The 19,705-nt window shown below is 44.4% G+C and overlaps 1 protein-coding gene across 2 annotated transcripts in view; it reads left to right on the top strand.

Annotated features, from left to right (window-relative positions):
* Positions 1-14,059, top strand: part of PARN (poly(A)-specific ribonuclease) — a 165,349-nt gene extending 151,290 nt beyond the window's left edge. Inside the window, exons 23-24 of one of the 2 annotated variants that reach the window (XM_066274802.1) lie at positions 4,872-5,059; positions 13,053-14,059. In XM_066274802.1, coding sequence (XP_066130899.1) covers positions 4,872-5,059; positions 13,053-13,105 — 241 coding nt within the window. In that variant the 3' untranslated portion in view covers positions 13,106-14,059. Of the gene's footprint in view, positions 1-4,871; positions 5,060-13,052 lie in introns of those variants that run through there. The other variant, XR_010731167.1, reaches the window with a different exon arrangement.
* Positions 14,060-19,705: the final 5,646 nt, after the last annotated feature.

Raw genomic sequence — 19,705 nt, forward strand, 5'->3', positions numbered from 1 at the left:
GACGGGCTCCATGGGCTCCACCTCAGGTGCTAGAATGGCTCTGGCTGCAGTGGAGCAACGGCCCAGATGGGCAGAGCATCACCCCCTGGAAGGCATGCCAAGTGGATCCTGGTCAGGTACATGGGGGAGTCTGACTGCCTCCCCTCTTCTAACCAGAAAAATACAAAAATAAATAAATACATATTGTCAAACAGTGGCCTTTAGTACCAATTCAGCTCCAGCAGAAATCTCCAGTTTGGGGTGCAGTGAAGAAGGAAACTTGATTCAGTGCAAAATTGCTCAATTATGATATGGCATGGCTGAGGCAGACCTGGGGTCAAGTGGCCCCAGAGCCAGGGTCCTTTCCTGTGAGATAGCTCAGCTCTGGCCTGGGAAACAATAGTCTTTAGTCTTAAGGGGAAAGGGCAAGTGTGCTCTCAGAGCCAGAGGGGAGCTGGCTTATAGAGACAGAAGTCCTGCCCTTGGTCCCTGAGTGGTCTGTCCTTATGCAAATGAGGACTTCAATTCCTTGCAGTTTGATTGGTTCAAAAGGCACTTTCCTGATTGGTCAGAATGGAGTTGCTCTGATTGGTTGGTAATGATGGGGAACAGCTGTATAGCTTGGATTGGATGGGGAAAGCCTTAGTCCTATTGGTTGACATAGGATTCCAGGAACTCCCTTTTAAGGGATGGGTGAAATGGGAGGAAGTTCAGTGCAGGCTTCTCCCTGAAGTGCAGTTTGTGTGAGAGACCGCTATGTAGAAATAGCTGCTAGGCTCTGGTTTTTTTTTGTTTTTTTTTTTAATTTGAGCCCAGTTAGCCACCAGGAACCCTTTTTTTGTCTGTATCTTTCTCAGGGTCCACAAAATGCAAACATATGAAATATATTCATGTTAGAGATATGTAAGGGCTTTGCCAAGCATGATGTACCATAAACAATAGCCCTTCGTAGGAAGTAGAGGATTCTTGAGAGCAAAAACTTCAAATGAGAAACTAAGAAATATGTTTCAAATTGAGAAAATGTTTATGAAAATGTTTTGTAAATGTGAAAGTTACATAAAAACAAGAACCTTCCAAAGGCAAGATTCTAGCATAGTTTCTGAGGCACAGTAGACTTTAGATGCTCAGATGCATATGGAGAGGAGCCTTACAGTTTCATGGGCCTTGTTGGGCAAAAATACCACAGAAACCTATGGTTAGGGTAAAAGCAATGTATTCCAGCAAATGCCTACAAAACCATTATTTGCCAATTAATGCTAAAATTAAAGCAATCCATGCATGTTTAGAGAAGATGCACCTGTTTGACAGAAGCATACTCCTATGAAGAAATAGCATTACCACCACCCCAGAATGTTTCCTTACGTTCCCCTAGTTAAGCCTTGTCTGCCCTTCCCCACCGTGCCATTCTTCTGAATTTTTTCCCATTGATTAATTTAGCCTTTTCTGGAATTTCATATATAAATAAGTTATGAAATATCCACTCTTTTTCACCTAGAATGTTTTTTGAGTTTTATCCGTGCTCTTACAAACATCGGTAGTTCCTTTCTATTACATGCTGAATTGTATTTCATTGGATGCTTGTACCACAGTTTTTCCATTCATTCTCCTATTGGTGGACACCTGAACTGTCCCCAATTTTTGTTTGTTATAAGTAATGGATGACTTAAAGGCCTCTTGAGACAGACAAACTGAATGTTAAGGGAAACATGGAAGTAGAGGAATGCTAGGCAGTGGAATTGGGAAACATTCTCAGGGCTAGTGGTTGAGCAGGAAGAGAGGCAGAAGGGTCTTGGCATAAACAGCAGAACTGAAATAGGGAATATAGGTTATATTGGGACTGATAAACTCTCTAAAGGGATGGTGGATGTATGGGAAAGTGCACGTAATGGAATTCATTAAGGTCACTGTATATTGTCTTTGCAGCTTGACTGCTTAGTGGAAGATAAGGCTAGGAAAGCAGATTGGGACTCAGATGACAGCAATTCCTGGATGGCATGTCAGGCAGTTTAAATTTAGGATTGTAGTGGAGAGCCATGCAAGTTTTTAAGCTAGGAGCATCTTGATAAAAATTCTGCTTTGGAAGAAGTTTGAACATTGGGAGGAATGGCTTTGAAGGGGAAGGGGAACTGGGAAGACGAGGAGAGGGAGGCCGGGGCCAGGTAGGATCCTGTTTTGAGTCTGGGACAGGATAGGGAGGTACCACAGTGGCACTGGGTGAGGACAGAGATGGACTGGTGGTAGATAGGAATAAAAAGGGTAGGACTGGAGGCTGTTTGGGGTGGCCCAGGGGAGGCACTTATTAAGTTGGGGGAATACTGGTTAATGAGGGGACGAGCTTCTCTGAAGGAGAAGGGCCCAGGCAATGAGGAATGAAAAGGGACAGGTGCCAACTGCGAGGGTGTGAATCAGGTGGCTGGAGAGACATTCAGTTGTACCCGATGAGACATTTTGTTAATGGTCAGGACATCCTCTTTCTGGTATTAATAGGTTGACAATATATTTCTTAGTCATGTATAAACACACACTTCTGTCCTAGATTGTGTCCCAGCAGGTATTAGAAAATATGCAATGAAATTTACTGTTTTTTATTTGTTACACATCATGCTTTGATAACATTTTTGCTTTTAATTGAAAAATAACATCAGACTTTAAAAGAGCTGCACAAATATCACCAAATTTAAGGGGTTCACAACTTGGGGTGTTCTATTCAAGAATGAGATGTAGTTGTCACAAAGTAGTCTTATTTATTTGCAGCAAGTAAAGGAGAAAGGATTCATATTCAAAGCTCTGTATTTTTGAAGGGAGGCTTAGTTATTGTTTATATACACTATTTGGTCAATTACACACTGATCTTGTACTATCTAAAAATATTACAAAGATAACCTGTATACTTTCTAACCAAATTTATCTAATATTAACATTGTGTTATTAATGTTAACATTTGTTGTGGGTTGTTTTTTTTTTTTTTTTTTTGTATTTTTCTGAAGCTGGAAATGGGGAGAGACGGACAGACTCCCGCATACACCCGACCGGGATCCACCCGGCACGCCCACCAGGGGCGACGCTCTGCCCACCAGGGGGCGATGCTCTGCCTCGACCAGAGCCATTCTAGCGCCTGGGGCAGAGGCCAAGGAGCCATCCCAAGCGCCCAGGCCACCTTTGCTCCAACGGAGTCTTGGCTGCGGGAGGGGAAGAGAGAGACAGAGAGGAAGGAGGAGGGGGGTGGAGAAGCAAATGGGTGCTTCTCCTGTGTGCCCTGGCCGGGAATCGAACCCAGGTCCCCTGCACGCCAGGCCAACGCTCTACCGCTGAATCAACCGGCCAGGGCTGTTGTGGGTTTTGTTTTTGCTTTGTGTACATAGGTTCTCTTTCTCCCTTCCCCCTTCCTTTATCTGTATATAGCAGGTCCTCATCATTTTGTTTGTTTCATTATAACATTGATGAGATACCATTGGAACTTAACTCCTGTTTACATCAATTAGCCTGTGGTAAAATTAGTTTCATTATATAGTGTGTTGGTTGGCTTAAAGTCCCAGACATTGCTAAGTGAGGGCTTATTTTACACACACACACTGTACTGTGTTTTCTCTCTCAGTCCCTTTCTCATTTCTCTCTTTCTCCTGCCAACGCCTCCCCCTCCGCCCCAACAGTTATTTTTTCCTGAACCATTTGAAAGAAAGGTAGACACATCGTGGTCCTTAATCCCCAAATACTCTGAATAAGGGTATTCTCTGACATAAAAATAGTACAGTTACCAACCTTGATAATTTAACATTGATCTAATATTTAACCTACTGTTCATTTCTGTATTATTATTTGATCCAGTATTGTCTATATAGCTTTCCCCCTTCCAGTATAAGATTCAGTCGATGGTCCAGTCTAAACCCTAGTTTGTATATGTTCCATCTAGCTTTCATGTCTCTTTAGTCTTTTTTATGACATTTTTAAAGAACATCATCCCCTCCCTCCCATACACTTTTTTCAGTAAGATATTTTTCATCAGGGTTTGTGTGATGTTTCTTCATGATTACATTGAGGTTTTACGGTCCTGACCAGAGTACTACGTAATTGGGTAGCCAGAGGTTTTTTGTTTGTTCGTTTGTTTTTAATGTAGCATTGTGAAGCACTCACTTTCCAGGAGGGCTTAAGTAGGAGGGTGTTCGAAGTGGAATGACTTGATTTTTTTATGCTCTTCATAACTTGAGGGCTATAATAAGTCTATAGGACCCATTTAGAAGAGACAGGACTCACACTGGCCATGTGGTCTCTGTTTTTATCAAGTTATATTTCAGGGAACATATTTTCTTAAGGAAAAACTGGGACATATAATTGATTTAATTCAACATGTCAAATCCTATAAAGCTTTAAAAATGAAGCCAGGGTTAATTATAAATTTGGCACTTTTTGGAATAGCAGAGAATTATAGGAAGATGGGATATGCCCTCTACGTATATTCAAATGCATGGGTAGTGTGATAACTGACTCAGATTTCTTCTGTTCTGTTGAGTATCCATTAGGTAGTCAAGAAGGTAACAATGCTAGTTTCTGATATAATGTATTTAAGGCTATTGTTTTGTTAAAGTAGCTGAACCAAAATAGAGACCAGGGATGTTCCTTAAAAATTTATTGTTTAAACACTAAGAATAGCTTAGGTTTGTATATATCTCTATACAAACACAATGTAGAACTTTCTACTGCATAAACTTGTCATGGGTAAACTTCTAGACTTCAGGTCATAATAAGGTCTTAACTTACACGTACAGGCAGCAGCTGCCCATGTTGTTGATTGCTAGTTAAGTGTTAATAAAATTAAGAATATCAAAATATTTTTATAAGTTAATCTTCTTGTTGCTCTTAACACTTTACATATTGTCCCCCGGTTTGCATTTCAGCCTTACAGCTGCCGGCACAGTACGAAAGAGAAGTCTGAGTCCCAGCGAAGCAGAGACCGGAGTATCAGGAGAGGCTTCTGACCTTGACCTTGAGCTCGAACAGACAGATTCCTGTGCAGAATCCTTCTCAGAGGGAAGGAAAAAGACCAAGAAATTTAAAAGAATGAAGAAGGACCTTTCTCCAGCAGGTTTGTATTGACTCTTTCTAAAGTTCTAGAGTTTTGTACTCTTTAAGTGCTCTAGAAACTTGTATTTTGTGGGAGAAATTACAGAAAGGCTTCAGTTAGTCTCAGGCCCAAATAGTCTTCCACAGGACCAGATGTGCGTCTGTGTGTGTGTGTGAAGCAGGGGGAAGGCAGTCAGATAGACTCCTCTGTGCACCCTACTGGGATGCATCCGGCATGCCCACCAGGGGGCGATGCTCAGCCCCTCTGGGCTGTTGCTCTGCTGCAACCTGTATCATTCTAGCGCCTGAGGCGGAGGCCCTAGAGCCATCCTCAGGGCCCGGGGCCAACTTTGCTCCAATGGAGCCTTGGCTGCCGGATGGGAAGAGAGAGACAGAGAGGAAGGAGAAGGGGAAGGGTGGAGAAGCAGATGGGCGCTTTTCCTGTGTGCCCTGGCCGAGAATCGAACCCTGGACTTCCACACTCTGGGCCGACGCTCTACTGCTGAGCCAACCGGCCAGGGCTGGGACCAGATGGTTTTAGGACCTGTTTAATTTAATTTGCAGAATCCCTTAAAAGAGCTGGCTCTTTATAAAGAAGGCTTTTTGTGGACCTCCTGGTTAAAGATGGTTAGTCTATTTTGGTATCTTTTTTCTCTTCGTCTATGGTTTAGAGGTTTTGTCGATATGTTTAAAGTAGCCTTCGTATTTTAAATGTACATTTAAATTTACACAGAGGTCTACTCCTACACATGTTATTTTTAGTAGCAGAATTTTCACTGTTCCCACAAAACCCAAGCAGGCTGGATTTCTCTCATAAGCAGAATTATGTAAGGAGCAAAGGAAAGAGGAAATTAGCATACAATTAGAGCTTACTGTGTGCTAGATGCTGTAGTAGGAGTCTTTCTCTCTCCTTATTTAATTTCATTCTCACAACAGCCCAGACGTCGGGAGCTACAGTCCTTGTTTTAGTGATGAGAGGGAATCTGGGCTCAGGGAGGTGGAGAGCATATGTAGCTCCACGTAGCTACCAGTAAGAAGTAGATCCAGAAGGTGAGCCTCAGCCTGCCTGAATCTAGAGCACTTGTCCTCTCTGTCACCCAGACATGCTATGTAGAGTCTGGCTTAACCCAGCCCTTGGTGCCCAGACCCTGTGCAGGCCGGAGTAAGAGGGAGGAAGGGGCTTGCTTGTCAGGTCCGGGCATAACCTGGTGAGACATCAGTCAAGTAACAGTCATTAGAACTGCTGACTGAGTGCTTGCCAGCAATCTAGCAGGACACCTAATGCTTAACAGAAACTCTTTTATTTGAACAAGTAAGGTAGTCAGGTAGTTGTCATGGCCAGCTTTGCAATTAAGAAGACCCAGCCCTGCCTGTCCTGTGGTGGCGCAGTGGATAAAGCATTGACCTGGAACACTGAGGTTTCCCGTTTGAAACCCTGGGCTTGCCTGGTCAAGGCACATATGGGAGTTGATGCTTCCTGCTCCTCCCTCTTTCTCTTTTTCCTCTTTAAAATGAATAAATAAAATCTTTAAAAAAAGAAAAAGAAAACCCAGCCCTGGCTGGTTTGCTCAGTGGTAGAGCGTTGGCCTGGCATGTGGAAGTCCTGGGTTCAATTCCCAGTCAGGGCACACAGGAGAAGCACTCAATCTGCTTCTCCACCCCTCCCCTCTCCTCTCTTTCTCTCTCTCTCTTCCCTTCCCACAGCCAAGGCTTCATTGGAGCAAAGTTAGCCTGGGTGCTGAGGATGGCTCCATGGCCTCTGTCTCAGGCACTAGAATGGCTCCAGTTGTAATGGAGCAATGGTCCAGATGGGCAGAGCATCGCCCCCTGGTGGGCATGCCAGAGTTTGTCTTTCCGCCTCTCCTCTTCTCACTTCAGAAAAATAAAAATAAGAAAGAAAAAGAAAAAGAAAAACAGGCCTAGCCTGACCAGATGGTGGCGCAGTGGATAGAGTGTCACACTGCGACACGGAGGTTCCAGGTTCAAAACCCCGAGGTCACTGGCTTGAGTGAGGGGTCACCGGCTTAAGCGTGGGATCATAGACATGACCCCATGGTCGCTGGATTGAGCCCAAAGGTCGCTGGCTTGAGCAAGGGGTCACTCACTCTGCTGTAACCCCCCCCCCGGGTCAAGGCACATATGAAAAAGCAATCAGTGAACAACTAAGATGCTGCAGTGAAGAATTGATGCTCATCTCTCTCCCTTCCTGTCAGTCTGTCCCTATCTATCCCTCTCTCTGTCAAAAACAAAACAAAACAAAACAAAACAAAAAAACAAAGAAAACAGGCCTAAAGGATTACCTGCTTTGCCCAAGGACAGACCCCTTAATTCTGTCCTCTCAGAAAGCCCAGGCTTTCTATATTGTCTGTGTGGGATAAGAGGGCCACCTGCCTCCAGCCATTGTTCCTCTTCTTTACCTCTTACATTGGACAGTCAGAACCAATAACCAAATCAAAGGAAGGTAGTAAAGCAATGGAACTTGATTCATACCCAGGCTAGGGACTTGTGTTTCAGTTAATTCCTTTATTTGCATGTAGCCCAATCTAACTGTAGGGAATTTTCTGCATCTCATTGATATTAATGAAATCAAAGAAGCAGCAAAATGTCACATAAGCTCTTTGTACAGTGTGCTGTGCCTAATTTAACTGAAAACTTTAAACTCTTATTTGAGCTGCCTCCTTGAATCAGGGTGTCTCCCTTTACTCGTTTCCCTTTCTTTCCATAAAATAAGCACTGGAGAAGTTTTTAATCTGGAACATCCTCAGTCGTCTTCTTGTTACTGATACCTTGTTACTGCTGCCAATTGCACCTGTTCAACATGTTAAATATTAAATGTCAGCATGACTTTTAGAGATCACACTGAGCATGATGGGGTCCCCTCTTGTGGTTCTTTCCTTCATTTCTCGTTCTCTTTTGAATTTTTTCAGCTGATATGTTATTTCTCAGGGACAAGATTTCAGTTTTTTCCCTTCTATATCAGCATAATCTTAAAGGTTTTAAAATTAAAATACCTAATAATAGACTACATTAATAGATTAGCTCCTTTTATAACTTTCATCCTTTCAAGTAAAAACTTTATATGAGTTATTTGAGGTTTTGAATTTATAATACCATCATTAAAATAGTTTTTTTTCCTTCCCCATTGACAGTAAAGCTGTCACTGTCACAAGATATGAGCTTATAAAATGATAGATTTTGTACTTCATTGTCAGTCCCGCTAAGAAAGGAAGAGAGAGAGAAATATCTTGACAACTTTTAATCGAGCCAGAGAACTTGAGAGGATTGAGCTTTCTTCTAGAGCACCACTCACCGAGTAAGACCTCCCAGCAGTGCCCGGGCAGCAGTTTAATATGGAGGTGTTCAGTCCTAATGGTATTAGCAGGCTGTAGTTCAATCAAGTAGTGAAGCTGTTGACTCAACCAACTTTGATTGCTTGGTTACTTGAATAAGGTCCTGTAATAGTGAGAGTACAAAGATCAGCCCCTGTGAAGGGTCTGTGTTCAACTCTCATGTCCCAGGAGCAGTGAGGGCCCAGTCTGGGTGCTGGCTGGAGCTGTATACAGTGTGTGGTACAGTGTGGGAGAGTCTGTCCTTTGGAAGCAGGGCACATGCCCGGCCTGAGCTCTTCTCTTGGGGAGAGTGTTGTGACAGGGACTCAGGGGATTCACAGAGGCGTGTCAGGTGCTCAGCACTGTCAGTGAGGGCATGAAAAACATAAGACAGTGCCTCACCTATAGGGAATTTTCTCTTTTCCAAGGAGGAAGGAGCAAAAAGTCAGACCTAGGATGTCATGGACCATGGCAATCCCGGGACAGGAGGCTCAGTAAACCTCATACAAAACAGTGCCCGTTTTCTTAGTTATACTTTTTAATACTTAAGGTCCACAAAGAGTTAAGTATTAGGCCCCTTTCTAGCTAACAAAATGACCCAAATGACCTTTTATGTTTAAATACTATACCAGGAATTATACTGGGAATGTCCTTTGTTACCTTGTTTAGTCCTTATAAAAACATGATAAGGTATTTACATTTAATTTCTGTAGGAAACCAAGGCTCAAAGAGTTATAACTGGCAACGTCAATTATAGCGGGGGGGGGGGGGGCTACTGTCTGATCAGAAGCACACATTGTGCCACTCTGCAGTGCGAAATTAGAGGAAGCGCAAAGGGTTCTTGATGTACAAAGGTGAGTATTTCTGGCAGCTGTCTGGATCAGAAACAGTTACCAATCTGGAGTTTCAAATGATGAAGTCAAGCGCCCACTCCTCTTTGGAGTTTCTATTTCATGTCCATATTATGTGCTTAGTAAGTATTTTTCTCTTAGGATTTGTTGTTTCTATTCTATTTTCGGGAAGCGAATGTATAATGGTAAGTCTCCTTCTTTTATATTTATTGTTAGGAATGTAGATTGGTAGTGCCATCTCCTTTCCTCTGAGGAATTCTCAGTCGGTACATAGAGGAAAACAGTTCTGTATTGCCATTTACACTGGAATAAGCTATCTGTGGGAAATGTCCCCCAGGCAGTGTTTAGTGGGTGGGCTTCCATAGCACACTTGTTCTTGCTGACTAAGTGAATTGTGTACCCAGGGCCTGGAGAAACCCCAGCCTGGCCTGCCAGGCCAACAGGAGTGGCCTGACACTGAGCAGACTGGCCACTCTCAGAATACTGATGGGCAGGCAGTAGCCGGAGCTTTCGACAGCTCCCTGTCAGACAGCAGCCACGGAGGAATGCCAGGAGACATTGTTCCTATTGACTGTTTTGTCATATAATAAAGACGGTGCTCCAAGTCTTGCTGCCCCTTGCATTTAAAACACATTAGACCTTTAAATGTTTGCCAAGAACCGTGAGGTTTATTGGAGTCTTGACCAATCTGCTGAACTTTTCAAGCTCAAACCCTTAGGGTCACCATATAAAAATTCAGAATCTACTGAGAGCAGCTGTCTCCTCCTGTTATTACAGGTTTCCTTAGTCAAAACCAAGATCTGCATTTGCTGGTGTTGGTCTCCTTAGCAATCAGACTAGGAAAGTCCAGCGACCTCCCAAGGAGCTGTTTAATTACTCAATTAAACTGGTTTCCAGCCTAGATGTGGGAAATGAGGTGTGTGCAGAACGATGCCGTGGGGCAATTTGCTCAGTGCATTTCTGTGACCTCCCTGTTCCCCCTGGCAACCCTCGGGGGCCCTGTATGCCGTCCAGGGGCAGATGCCTGCCCGTTGGGTGTGGGAAGCCACCCCGTTACCAGGCCCTTTGGAGCATTTTCTAGTTTAAAACTTTCTATGGTACCCCACAGGATCTTTCTGAATACACAATTGCACTCCATAGAAAAGTCTACAGTGGCCTATTTCCAGTGTCTTCTGTAGTTTTTAGACTGTGTTTTGGATTCACCTGAGGCAAGAGATGTCTTGCCTCCCAGAGTCCCTAGTTAGTTGAAAGGTAAATAAGCAGAAAAAAATCACTTATTGTAGTGACCGCTTTTTGTTTTGTTTTGTTTTTGGTTAATAAAAATAATGTGCTCACTATAAAAATCTGTCAAGTGAAGAAAAATAGAAAGTCACCTGACACCCAGTTTATGCATTTTATTCCTCCTGTCACTTCTGTGCATTGTTAGCACATACTCTGCAGTTTAGTGTCCTATTATGTTTTGTTTTCCATTAAAAAATAAACTCTTGACCAAATAATTTTAATTATCAGCATATTTTATATTAAAATTTTATTGGATTTTTTTACACAACATTTCTAATATCTTTTGCAAGACAGCTTTGTTAAGATATAATTTATGTACAATAGAAATCATCACTTTTATGTGTACAGTTTGATGAGTTTTGACAAATGTGTACATTCATTTAACAATCACTGTAATCAAGATACAGACCAGTTCTATCATTCCAGAAGATTCCTTCATGCCCCTTTGTAGTCAGTCCCTACCCCTAGATCCTGGCCAGCACTGATATGCTTTCTATAACTCTAATATGGCCCTTTTCAGAATATCATGAATGAAATCATACAGTAGGTCAACTTTGAGTCTTTCATTTAGCATAATGCAACTGAGATTCATTCATGTGGTTGTGTGTGTTCACGGTCCCTTCCTTCCTGTTGCTGAATGGTATTCTGCTCTATGGAAATACTGCTGTTTATTTACCCATACTTCCAGTTGGCATATAGATTGCTACCAGTTTCTGTAGCTACTAAGAACCAAGCTGCTGTGAACATTTAGGTACATGTTTTTGAAGGAACTACGTTTCCATTTCTTCTGGGTGCATACCAGAGAGTGGAGTTGCTGGGTCATACGGTCCTGTGTATGCAGTGCTGTGCCACATACTCACACATGTTCCCATCCAGCTCGTGGCAGAATCAGTCTAAATGCCAGCTGGAAAGATGGATGAATAAACAGCAATATGTCCAAGTAATGGCAGGTGCTATTAAAAGTCCGACAGTGCAGTTTCTTTAGCCATTTCTCTTTTCTCCCCTCTTGGCTAGTTTTAATTTATTTTAGTTCCCTACATTTGGCATTGTGGCCTTTACCTTTATAATAGCTAATTGGCTGCTATTTCTTTGATACGGGAATTATAAAAATGCCCTTATTGATGTTTCTTTTCCTCCCTTCCAATAGGTCCTCTTTGAGTGTGTCAGCAAGAAGGCCAGGCGAGTGAGTTAGGTCTTGTCATGGGCCATCTGCAATATTTAATTGTTCTGTGGAGTGGAGTGTTTGTATTTTCTTCTGTTTTTTAGTCTTTATTCCTTTTATAACAGGATCGTGTGAATCTTTTTCACGTGGATCATCTCCAGCCCATCTTTACTTCTCAGGGGAAGTCTTGCCGTCTTTATTGAGTCCCAGGACTTGCATGTTCAACACAGTGGTGCAGACTGCAGAGTACCCCTCTCCTGGTCTGCTCATCCAGTCTCCCTGATTCTAGCTCCCTCGTGATCAGAAATGGGACTCCTCGTTTTAGCTGAAAGTCCCATATTTAGATCTCGTTACCCTTAGGCATTCCTGTCAGTGACAGTAGCCAGTCTCAGCTGAGTGATTCTCTACTTTGTGGGACACTGAACACCATCTCTTTTTAAGAGTTACTCTCCATTTTAGGCATCATCAGAGACCTCCTCCCTTTTGAAATCTTGGAGTGTTAGCAGCTGGCGTTGGCCTGCCCATTTCCCCTGCCAGCCCTTCAGCTATGGCTAAAAAAGGCATGACTCCAGTGAGGCCGGAGTGTCTGCGTTGCTCGCTTTCCGTGGTGAACACGCCTTTTCCTGACGGCGTTCCCCTTCGCTTAGCTCTGGACATTGGTGCTCCGAGCCCTGACACGTTTGTGCTGTTGCAGAAAGTGGCGTAGATGGAAAAGAAGGGCTTCTAACTTGGGGTGAAGCTGTTTGTAATGGAAGAGGTCCCTTCAGTCCAAAAGAAGACCTTAGCCAATGTTGCCGAGATTGGAAAAAGCAATAAGCTTCTTTTGCCCTTTTTGGGATCTCTGCATCCGCATTGGTTGGCTTCCCTTCACTCTGTAGCCACCAGAGCCTGAGGTCTCTCATCTTAAGGCCCATACCCCACAGATCACAGAAAACCGGCCTTCTGGGACTGTGGGGGGGGCTCTTGGTGCTGGGGAAGGAGCCAAACTCCATCTTAGCCACCCACCTAGCCTCTCTGAACCTCTTTTTACATCTGTAAAGTGGGGATTTTATACTGTTGTGTGAGGCTTTTCTGAAGAGGAGATGAACTAAGTGCCCACCATGGTGGCTAGCAAAGAATACAAGAATACGGTGTGAATGCTACCAGGAGGTGTTGTAAGCATCTGCGTGTGAACTGTAAAATAAACAGAGGCAGCCGAGTGGGGAGAGAGGCCCCTCATTCACCCTAAAGTGATATGTCTGTGGTGTCCCTTGGTTTGCTGGCCACTGCTCTCCATAGACCTGTGGCCTTTTACCCATAGCGGCTGTGCAGCTGCCTTGCCCTGGGCTGGCCGCTCTGTGCTCCGCGGCGCTGCCTTCTCCTTGTTCATCTTGTCTTGTCCTTTCCCATCAGGGAGCATCTCGGAAGGCCCTGCCAAGCTCTTCGAAGTTCCTGACACGTGGTAACCAAGACGCAAGTGAAGCAAAGCGTGGGTGCTGTTGCTGAGGAAGAACCAGCCGGCACGTTCGGAAGCCATACTGTGTTTACTAAATGTGGCATGGGGGGAGGGGTTGAAAACCAGTGTATCTCCTGAAAAAAACTCAGCTTTTATTTTTGTTGCTGTGTTTTTTTCCTTTTTAATATAAACTGTCTGCTGACACTCAGCACGGTTGTAGGCTATCGTGAGGTGTACATTGTTAAGCAGTTGTTTGTGGCTCACGTGAAACCTTTCCTGTCATGAATTAGTGTGTTTAAGAGTCCGCCTGATGAGGGATGCAGGCTGTGAAATATGCAGAAAGAGCTGACGTTCTTGGGTGTTGGGATCGTGAGCGTGGGGTTGAACTCCTTTCTGCCGCAAGAGGGTTTGTCATCTCGTCTCAGATGATGGGGCGGCTGTAGCATGTGGTTACCGTCTCCTAGTGGAGAAAGCGGTTCTGTCTGTCTGCTTCCCACCTTAGCTGCCTGAAAATATGAAGCTTTCAAGCTTACTTTTCCAGTAGGAAAATCTCTACTGGTAAAGGAGCTTACCATATGCCTTGGCCTTGGGGTATATTTATTTAGTTATTTTTCCTAAGATGTGAGTTTCTTGTGCTGGGACAAGTAAAAATGTTAATTTCTGTTTTCACGTGTAGTGCTGTGTTCACTCGTCAGTGTCAGCGTGCTTGTTGCCCCTGGGTGGCTGTCTGGGAGTAAGGTGGCATGTGTGTGTACACGTGTGTGAGCGTGTGTGATATAACAGAGCTAAGTGTGCCAGCCCTCTCTGTTGAAGCAGATCACGACAGCGACAGAATTTCGTGGATCTACTTCAGTGGAGTTGCTTCATATAGATCCTTGTTAGAGATATAACATTTTTGTATCATGGAAATAAAAATGAAAAAATGTATTTACAAAAGGTGAAAATTAAAGACATTTTCATAGGATTCTGGTTTTCCCCTTTTTTTTTAAAGAAGTGAATGACATATTCAATCTTGACATAGGTATCATTTCTCTCTAAAGATCCCCCTAAAAAGCTCTCGTAAGTCACCAGAGCTTGTTTGATCTCTCGCACCTGGTCTGCCTCAGTGAGTCGGATCCGGGGCTGGTGGGGGGCTGTGTGGGAGAGTCTGCATCCTCTTGCGGTGGGGGAGCCTGAGCCCTCCCAGCTCTGCCGGGACTCTGGAAACTGGTGTTCTGCAGATTCAGATTTGTAAGACACTTTCCCCAGTTAAGAACCTCTTTCCTCTTTATATTTCCCGTTTCCATTCCAAGTCTACTCCCTTCCGCAGAAGTTCGGTTGCCGCAAGGTTACAGACCCAAACGTGGCTCCCCTTCTAAGCTGCCGCTGCTCACAGCTCAGTGGGAAGTGGGAAGGGACAGTGGAGTAAAGGAAGCTATCAAGGCAGGGGACTTCGAGGGCACTGCTGAACCCTGCTACGTCATTGGAACTTGCAGGGAAAGCAGGTAGTGCAGACACTTTTTAACTAGTGAGGAAGAGGAAAACCTACTAAAGACTGATTGACGTACACGATGAGAAAGAAGTACAGTGGCCTAATAAGGCGGCTTGCCAGGAAACGCGGATCGAATGGTGGTCAGACAGCCCCGGTCTCAGTGGGGGAGACATCGGCCTGTTGCCCTCGTACTGAAATTCTTCATTGTCCCCTGGAGCCGAGTGCTTCCTGCTCCACAGCCTTGCGAACACACTTGTACCTGTTCAGTCCTAGTCCAGAGAGGGGCTTGGTGAGGAGTGCCTTCTACAGAGGACCTCCTGAGAGTCAGTGTCAGCACCAGCTCTGTGTTTCTGGTCACATAATTTATCCCCTCTGAGCCTCAGTTTGCTCAATCACAAAAGTAGGATGAGAAACCCACCTCAGGGTGGCTGCGGGAATTAAATGAGATGCTGTAAAATGCCCATCATAGTGCACGGTACATTGTGGTAACGTTTGAAGATTACACTTCTGATCTGGAACCTTGATCGTGTCTGTTTCTGTCGACTGGAGCCAACAGACGCGTAGTCACACGGAGTTTGGCTTAGAATTAAATACCCAGCGAAGCCCTCACACACGTCCTGGCCTCTGCGTTCCCAAATATACCAAATGACTTAAGCAGGTGAACTGGGTTGGCCCTTGACTCCGTCCCTACACACCTGCTAGGCTTTCTCCATGTCTCTTTTGGACATAAAACCCCAGGGTCATATTATTACGATGGGGCCGTGGTTCGGGGGTTTTGGGAAGATTGGCCGAGTCTGGAGGCAGTCCTGGGAGTGGGGCCCCAGGGTTTCCCTGCAAAGAGTTTCCTAGTTCTTTGATTTTGGGTGTGTGGTGGAGACGGAGCACTGCCGCTCTGTTCATTTTTACAGCTTTGTGTTTGTCTGTTTTCTCCCCGACACTTTATTATGAAAATTTTCAAACATACAGAGAAGTTAAAAGAATTGTTTATTGAACACTCATTTACTCGCTACTTGGAATGCTGTTTTTGTTTTATTACATAACCATCTGGCCATCCCTCTATCCACCCAGGAATTTATCATTTCTTAGTTGCAAACAACAGTGTACTCCCCCTCCCAAATACTTCAGCGTGCTTGTCGTCAGTCAGAGTTTAATATTTGTTTCTATTTGGGGGCCAGTGGGGATAAAATCTGTAGTGAAACACTCAAATCTTCATGTGTGCCATTAGCCTTAAAAATTCAACAACAAAAGTTATCGAGCAGGAAATGAGTTTATTCGGGAATAGCAGAGGAATTGCAATTCGGGACAAGGGAATTATATCAAATTCTGGAGAACAAAGGAGTATTCTTTTATAAAGGAAAGGGGGAATTTGGGAGGGGTTCTGAGCAAAGTTTATTGGAGGAAAGTGAGACGTGGAAGTGATGACGGCCTCTCACTGGCTGCAGGCAAGAGCAGCTCGCTGTTTCCAGGCGGAGAGGACATCTTCTGTTGAACTGTACAGGCTGCGACGAGTGGTGGTGGTGAGAGCTCTCCCTTCACGGCTTTGACTCCATTTTGAATGAAGCTTCCATTATTCGTTTTCATACTGTCAAGATAGAGAACGTTACCGTCACCCCAGAATATTCCCAAATACTTTTTCCCAATCAACCCCTAAACCCCCACCCACCCCCAGAGGCAACCACCAGTCGGAATTTTTTTTTTAATATATCATTGATTAGTTTAATCTTTCTAAGACTTCATGAAAATAAAATCACTCTCTGGTGTGAGGTTTCCTGCACTCAACATGATGTTTTTGAGGTTCGTGTATGTCGTCGTATGTATCAGTAGTTTCTTTTTATTGCCAAGTGTGAACCTGCCACCATTTGTTTCCAATGGATGGGCACCTGGGCTCTTTCCAGTTTGGGACTATTATGAACAAAACTGCTGTGAACATTCTAGTGTTAAGTCTTTTTAGAACAAAAGCTTTCATTGTGGAGGGTAACTACCAAGGAGTGGAATTGCTGGATGATAGGATAGATATATGTTTAGTTTTATAAGAAACTTCCAGAGCTTTTTCTAAAGTGGTTGTATCATTTTATACTCCTGTCAGCAATGTATGAGAGTTCCAGTAGTTCCCAGCCTTGGCAACGTTCGGTGTGGTCCGGCTCTCCCGGTGGGTGTTGAGCGTATCTCATTGCAGTTTCCCTTTGCAGTTCTCTGATGACTAATGATGTACTTATTGGCCATTTGTATGTAATCCTCTGTGAAGAATTTGTTCGGTTCACTTGTCTATATTTTATTGGGTTGTGTCTCTGTTACTAAGTTGTTGGCATTGATTATACATGCTGGGCATCAGTCCTTTGTCATAGTTTTGAAAATTTTAGTCCCGGTCTGTGGCTAGCATGTTTCCTTTCCTTTTCTTTTTTTTTTTTTTTTTTTTTTTTTTTTTTGCATTTTTCTGAAGCTGGAAACAGGGAGAGACAGTCAGACAGAATCCCGCATGCGCCTGACTGGGATCCACCCGGCACGCCCACCAGGGGGCGACGCTCTGCCCACCAGGGGGCGATGCTCTGCCCATCCTGGGCGTCGCCATGTTGCGACCCTCCTGGGTGTCGCCATGTTGCGACCAGAGCCACTCTAGCGCCTGGGGCAGAGGCCACAGAGCCATCCCCAGCGCCCGGGCCATCTCTGCTCCAATGGAGCCTTGGCTGCGGGAGGGGAAGAGAGAGACAGAGAGGAAGGCGCGGCGGAGGGGTGGAGAAGCAAATGGGCGCTTCCCCTATGTGCCCTGGCCGGGAATCGAACCCGGGTCCTCCGCACGCTAGGCCGACGCTCTACCGCTGAGCCAACCGGCCAGGGCTCTTTTCTTTTCTTTTCTTTTCTTTTCTTTTCTTTTCTTTTCTTTTCTTTTCTTTTCTTTTCTTTTCTTTTCTTTTCTTTTCTTTTCTTTTTTCCCTTCCCTTCCCTTCCCTTCCCTTCCCTTCCCTTCCCTTCCCTTTCTCTTCCCTTTCTCTTCTCTCTTCGCTTCTCTCTTCGCTTCTCTTCTCTTTTCTTTTTTTCCTTCTAGCCTTACTGAGATACAACTGACATACAACATTGCGTAAGTTTAAGGAGGACAACGTGATGACTTGATATGCCTGTGCATCACTGAAGGGTCACCACCCCAGCGCGAGTCAACACCGCCATCACGTTACATATCACCATTGCCTTTTTGTGATGAGAATATTCATGATCCACTCTCCCAGCAACTTGTTTATTTTCTTAACAGGATCTTCTGGGCAGAAGTTTTTAATTTTAATGAAGTCATTGTGGTCAATTTTTTCTTCTGTCCTTTCTAAGAAACCCCCCAAGTTGTAAACATACTCTTTTACGTTTTTCTGGAAGCTTCATAGTTCTGGCACTTATATTTAAGTCTACAGTCCATCTTGAATTAATTTGTGTGTGTGATGTGAGAACAGGAGTTGAGATCCCTTCATTACATGTGAATAACCAGTTATTCCAATAGCATTTGTGGGGAACACCTTTCCTATTGGATTGCTTTGGTGTCTAGTGCAATCATCTGTTGACCCAATAACAAGTGTGGGTCTTTACTTTGTTCATAAGATTGTATTTATTGATTTTACATAGAGAAGAGAGGAAGGCATGGGAACAAGAAGTATCAACTCATAGTTGCTTCATTTTAGTTGTTCATTCATTGCTTGTCATATGTGCCTTGACGGGGCAAGCCCAGGTTTTCAAACCGGCAACCTTAGCATTCCAGGTCAACACTCTATCCACTGCACCACCTCAGGCCAGGCAAGCATGTGTGTTTTTTGTTTCTGTTTTTGTTTTTTTACAGAGACAGAGAGAGGGATAGACAGGGACAGACAGACAGGAACGGAGAGATGAGAAACATCAATCATTAGTTTTTCATTGCGCATTGCGACACCTTAGTTGTTCATTGATTGCTTTCTCATATGTGCCTTGACTGCGGGCCTTCAGCAGACTGAGTAACCCCTTGCTCGAGCCAGCGACCTTGGGTCCAAGCTGGTGAGCTTTTTTTTTTTTCTCAAGCCAGATGAGCCTGCGCTCTAGCTGGCAACCTCTGGATCTCGAACCTGGGTCCTCGGCATCCCAGTCTGACGCTCTATCCACTGCGCCACCACCTGGTCAGGCAAGCATGTGTGTTTTTTAAAATGTGCCATTACTATTGCGGAACAGTTGCACAGAGAAGGTCTCATCATTTTTATGTGCGTGGCTCCCACTTGGACGAGTTTGCAACCCTTCTCATCGTGTGAAGAAAAGAAAATGTCATGACCCTGTTTACTGCTGAGACCAGGTCACTCTCTTGACCTGGGAAATGAGCGAGAGTTAAAAATAGAGCAATCTTTTGGGATCCTTTTTTTTTTTTTAAATCTCATGACTTAAGTTTCATGACTTCAGTTGAAATCTTTTATTCCCCAAATGATTCATGGAGTAAATCTACGCATCCAATTTTGTCGAAGAGGGGAAATAGAATACCTGAAGGCCAGTTCGTGTTCCTCCTGGTTGTCAGCCACCGCGCCCCCGTGTTGTCTGGTCCCTGCTTAAAGCAGTTCAGTTTGTCTGAAGCCACTTGCCGTTTCTGTCCCGGCCTTCTACTTTTTCTAGTCAGGCCGTGAACCTGGACTTGAGAAAGCGTTTTGTGCAGTTGGCCTGGTCAAAATGTCACCAACTGAGAGCGTCTTTTAAAATGGAAATGTTTGAGATAAGATAACTCCATCAAAAAAGAAAGGACAACGCCTGACCAGGTGGTGGCGCAGTGGATAGAGCATTGGACTGGGATGTGGAGGACTCAGGTTCAAGACCCTGAGGTCGCCAGGTTGAGCATGGGCTCATCTGGTTTGAGCAAGGCTCACAGCTTGAGCCCATGGTCCCTGGCTCCAGCAAGGGGTCACTCAGTCTGCTGTAGCCCCCCCCCCCCATCAAAGCACACAGGAGAAATCAACCAACGAACAGCAAAGGAGCCACAACAAAGCATTGATGTTTCTCATCTCTCCCCCTTCCTGTCTGTCTGTCCCTATTGTCCCTCTCTCTGACTCTCTCTCTGTCTCTACCACCAAAAAAAGAAAAAAGAAAAGGACAACAACAAAAAAAGAGTCTTGAGTCTTTTTATTGGGACGAGGGGAGGCAGACAATGTTTCT

Source organism: Saccopteryx bilineata, chromosome 4, assembly GCF_036850765.1.
Source record: "Saccopteryx bilineata isolate mSacBil1 chromosome 4, mSacBil1_pri_phased_curated, whole genome shotgun sequence".
In the NCBI taxonomy this organism is placed as follows: Eukaryota; Metazoa; Chordata; class Mammalia; order Chiroptera; family Emballonuridae; genus Saccopteryx; species Saccopteryx bilineata.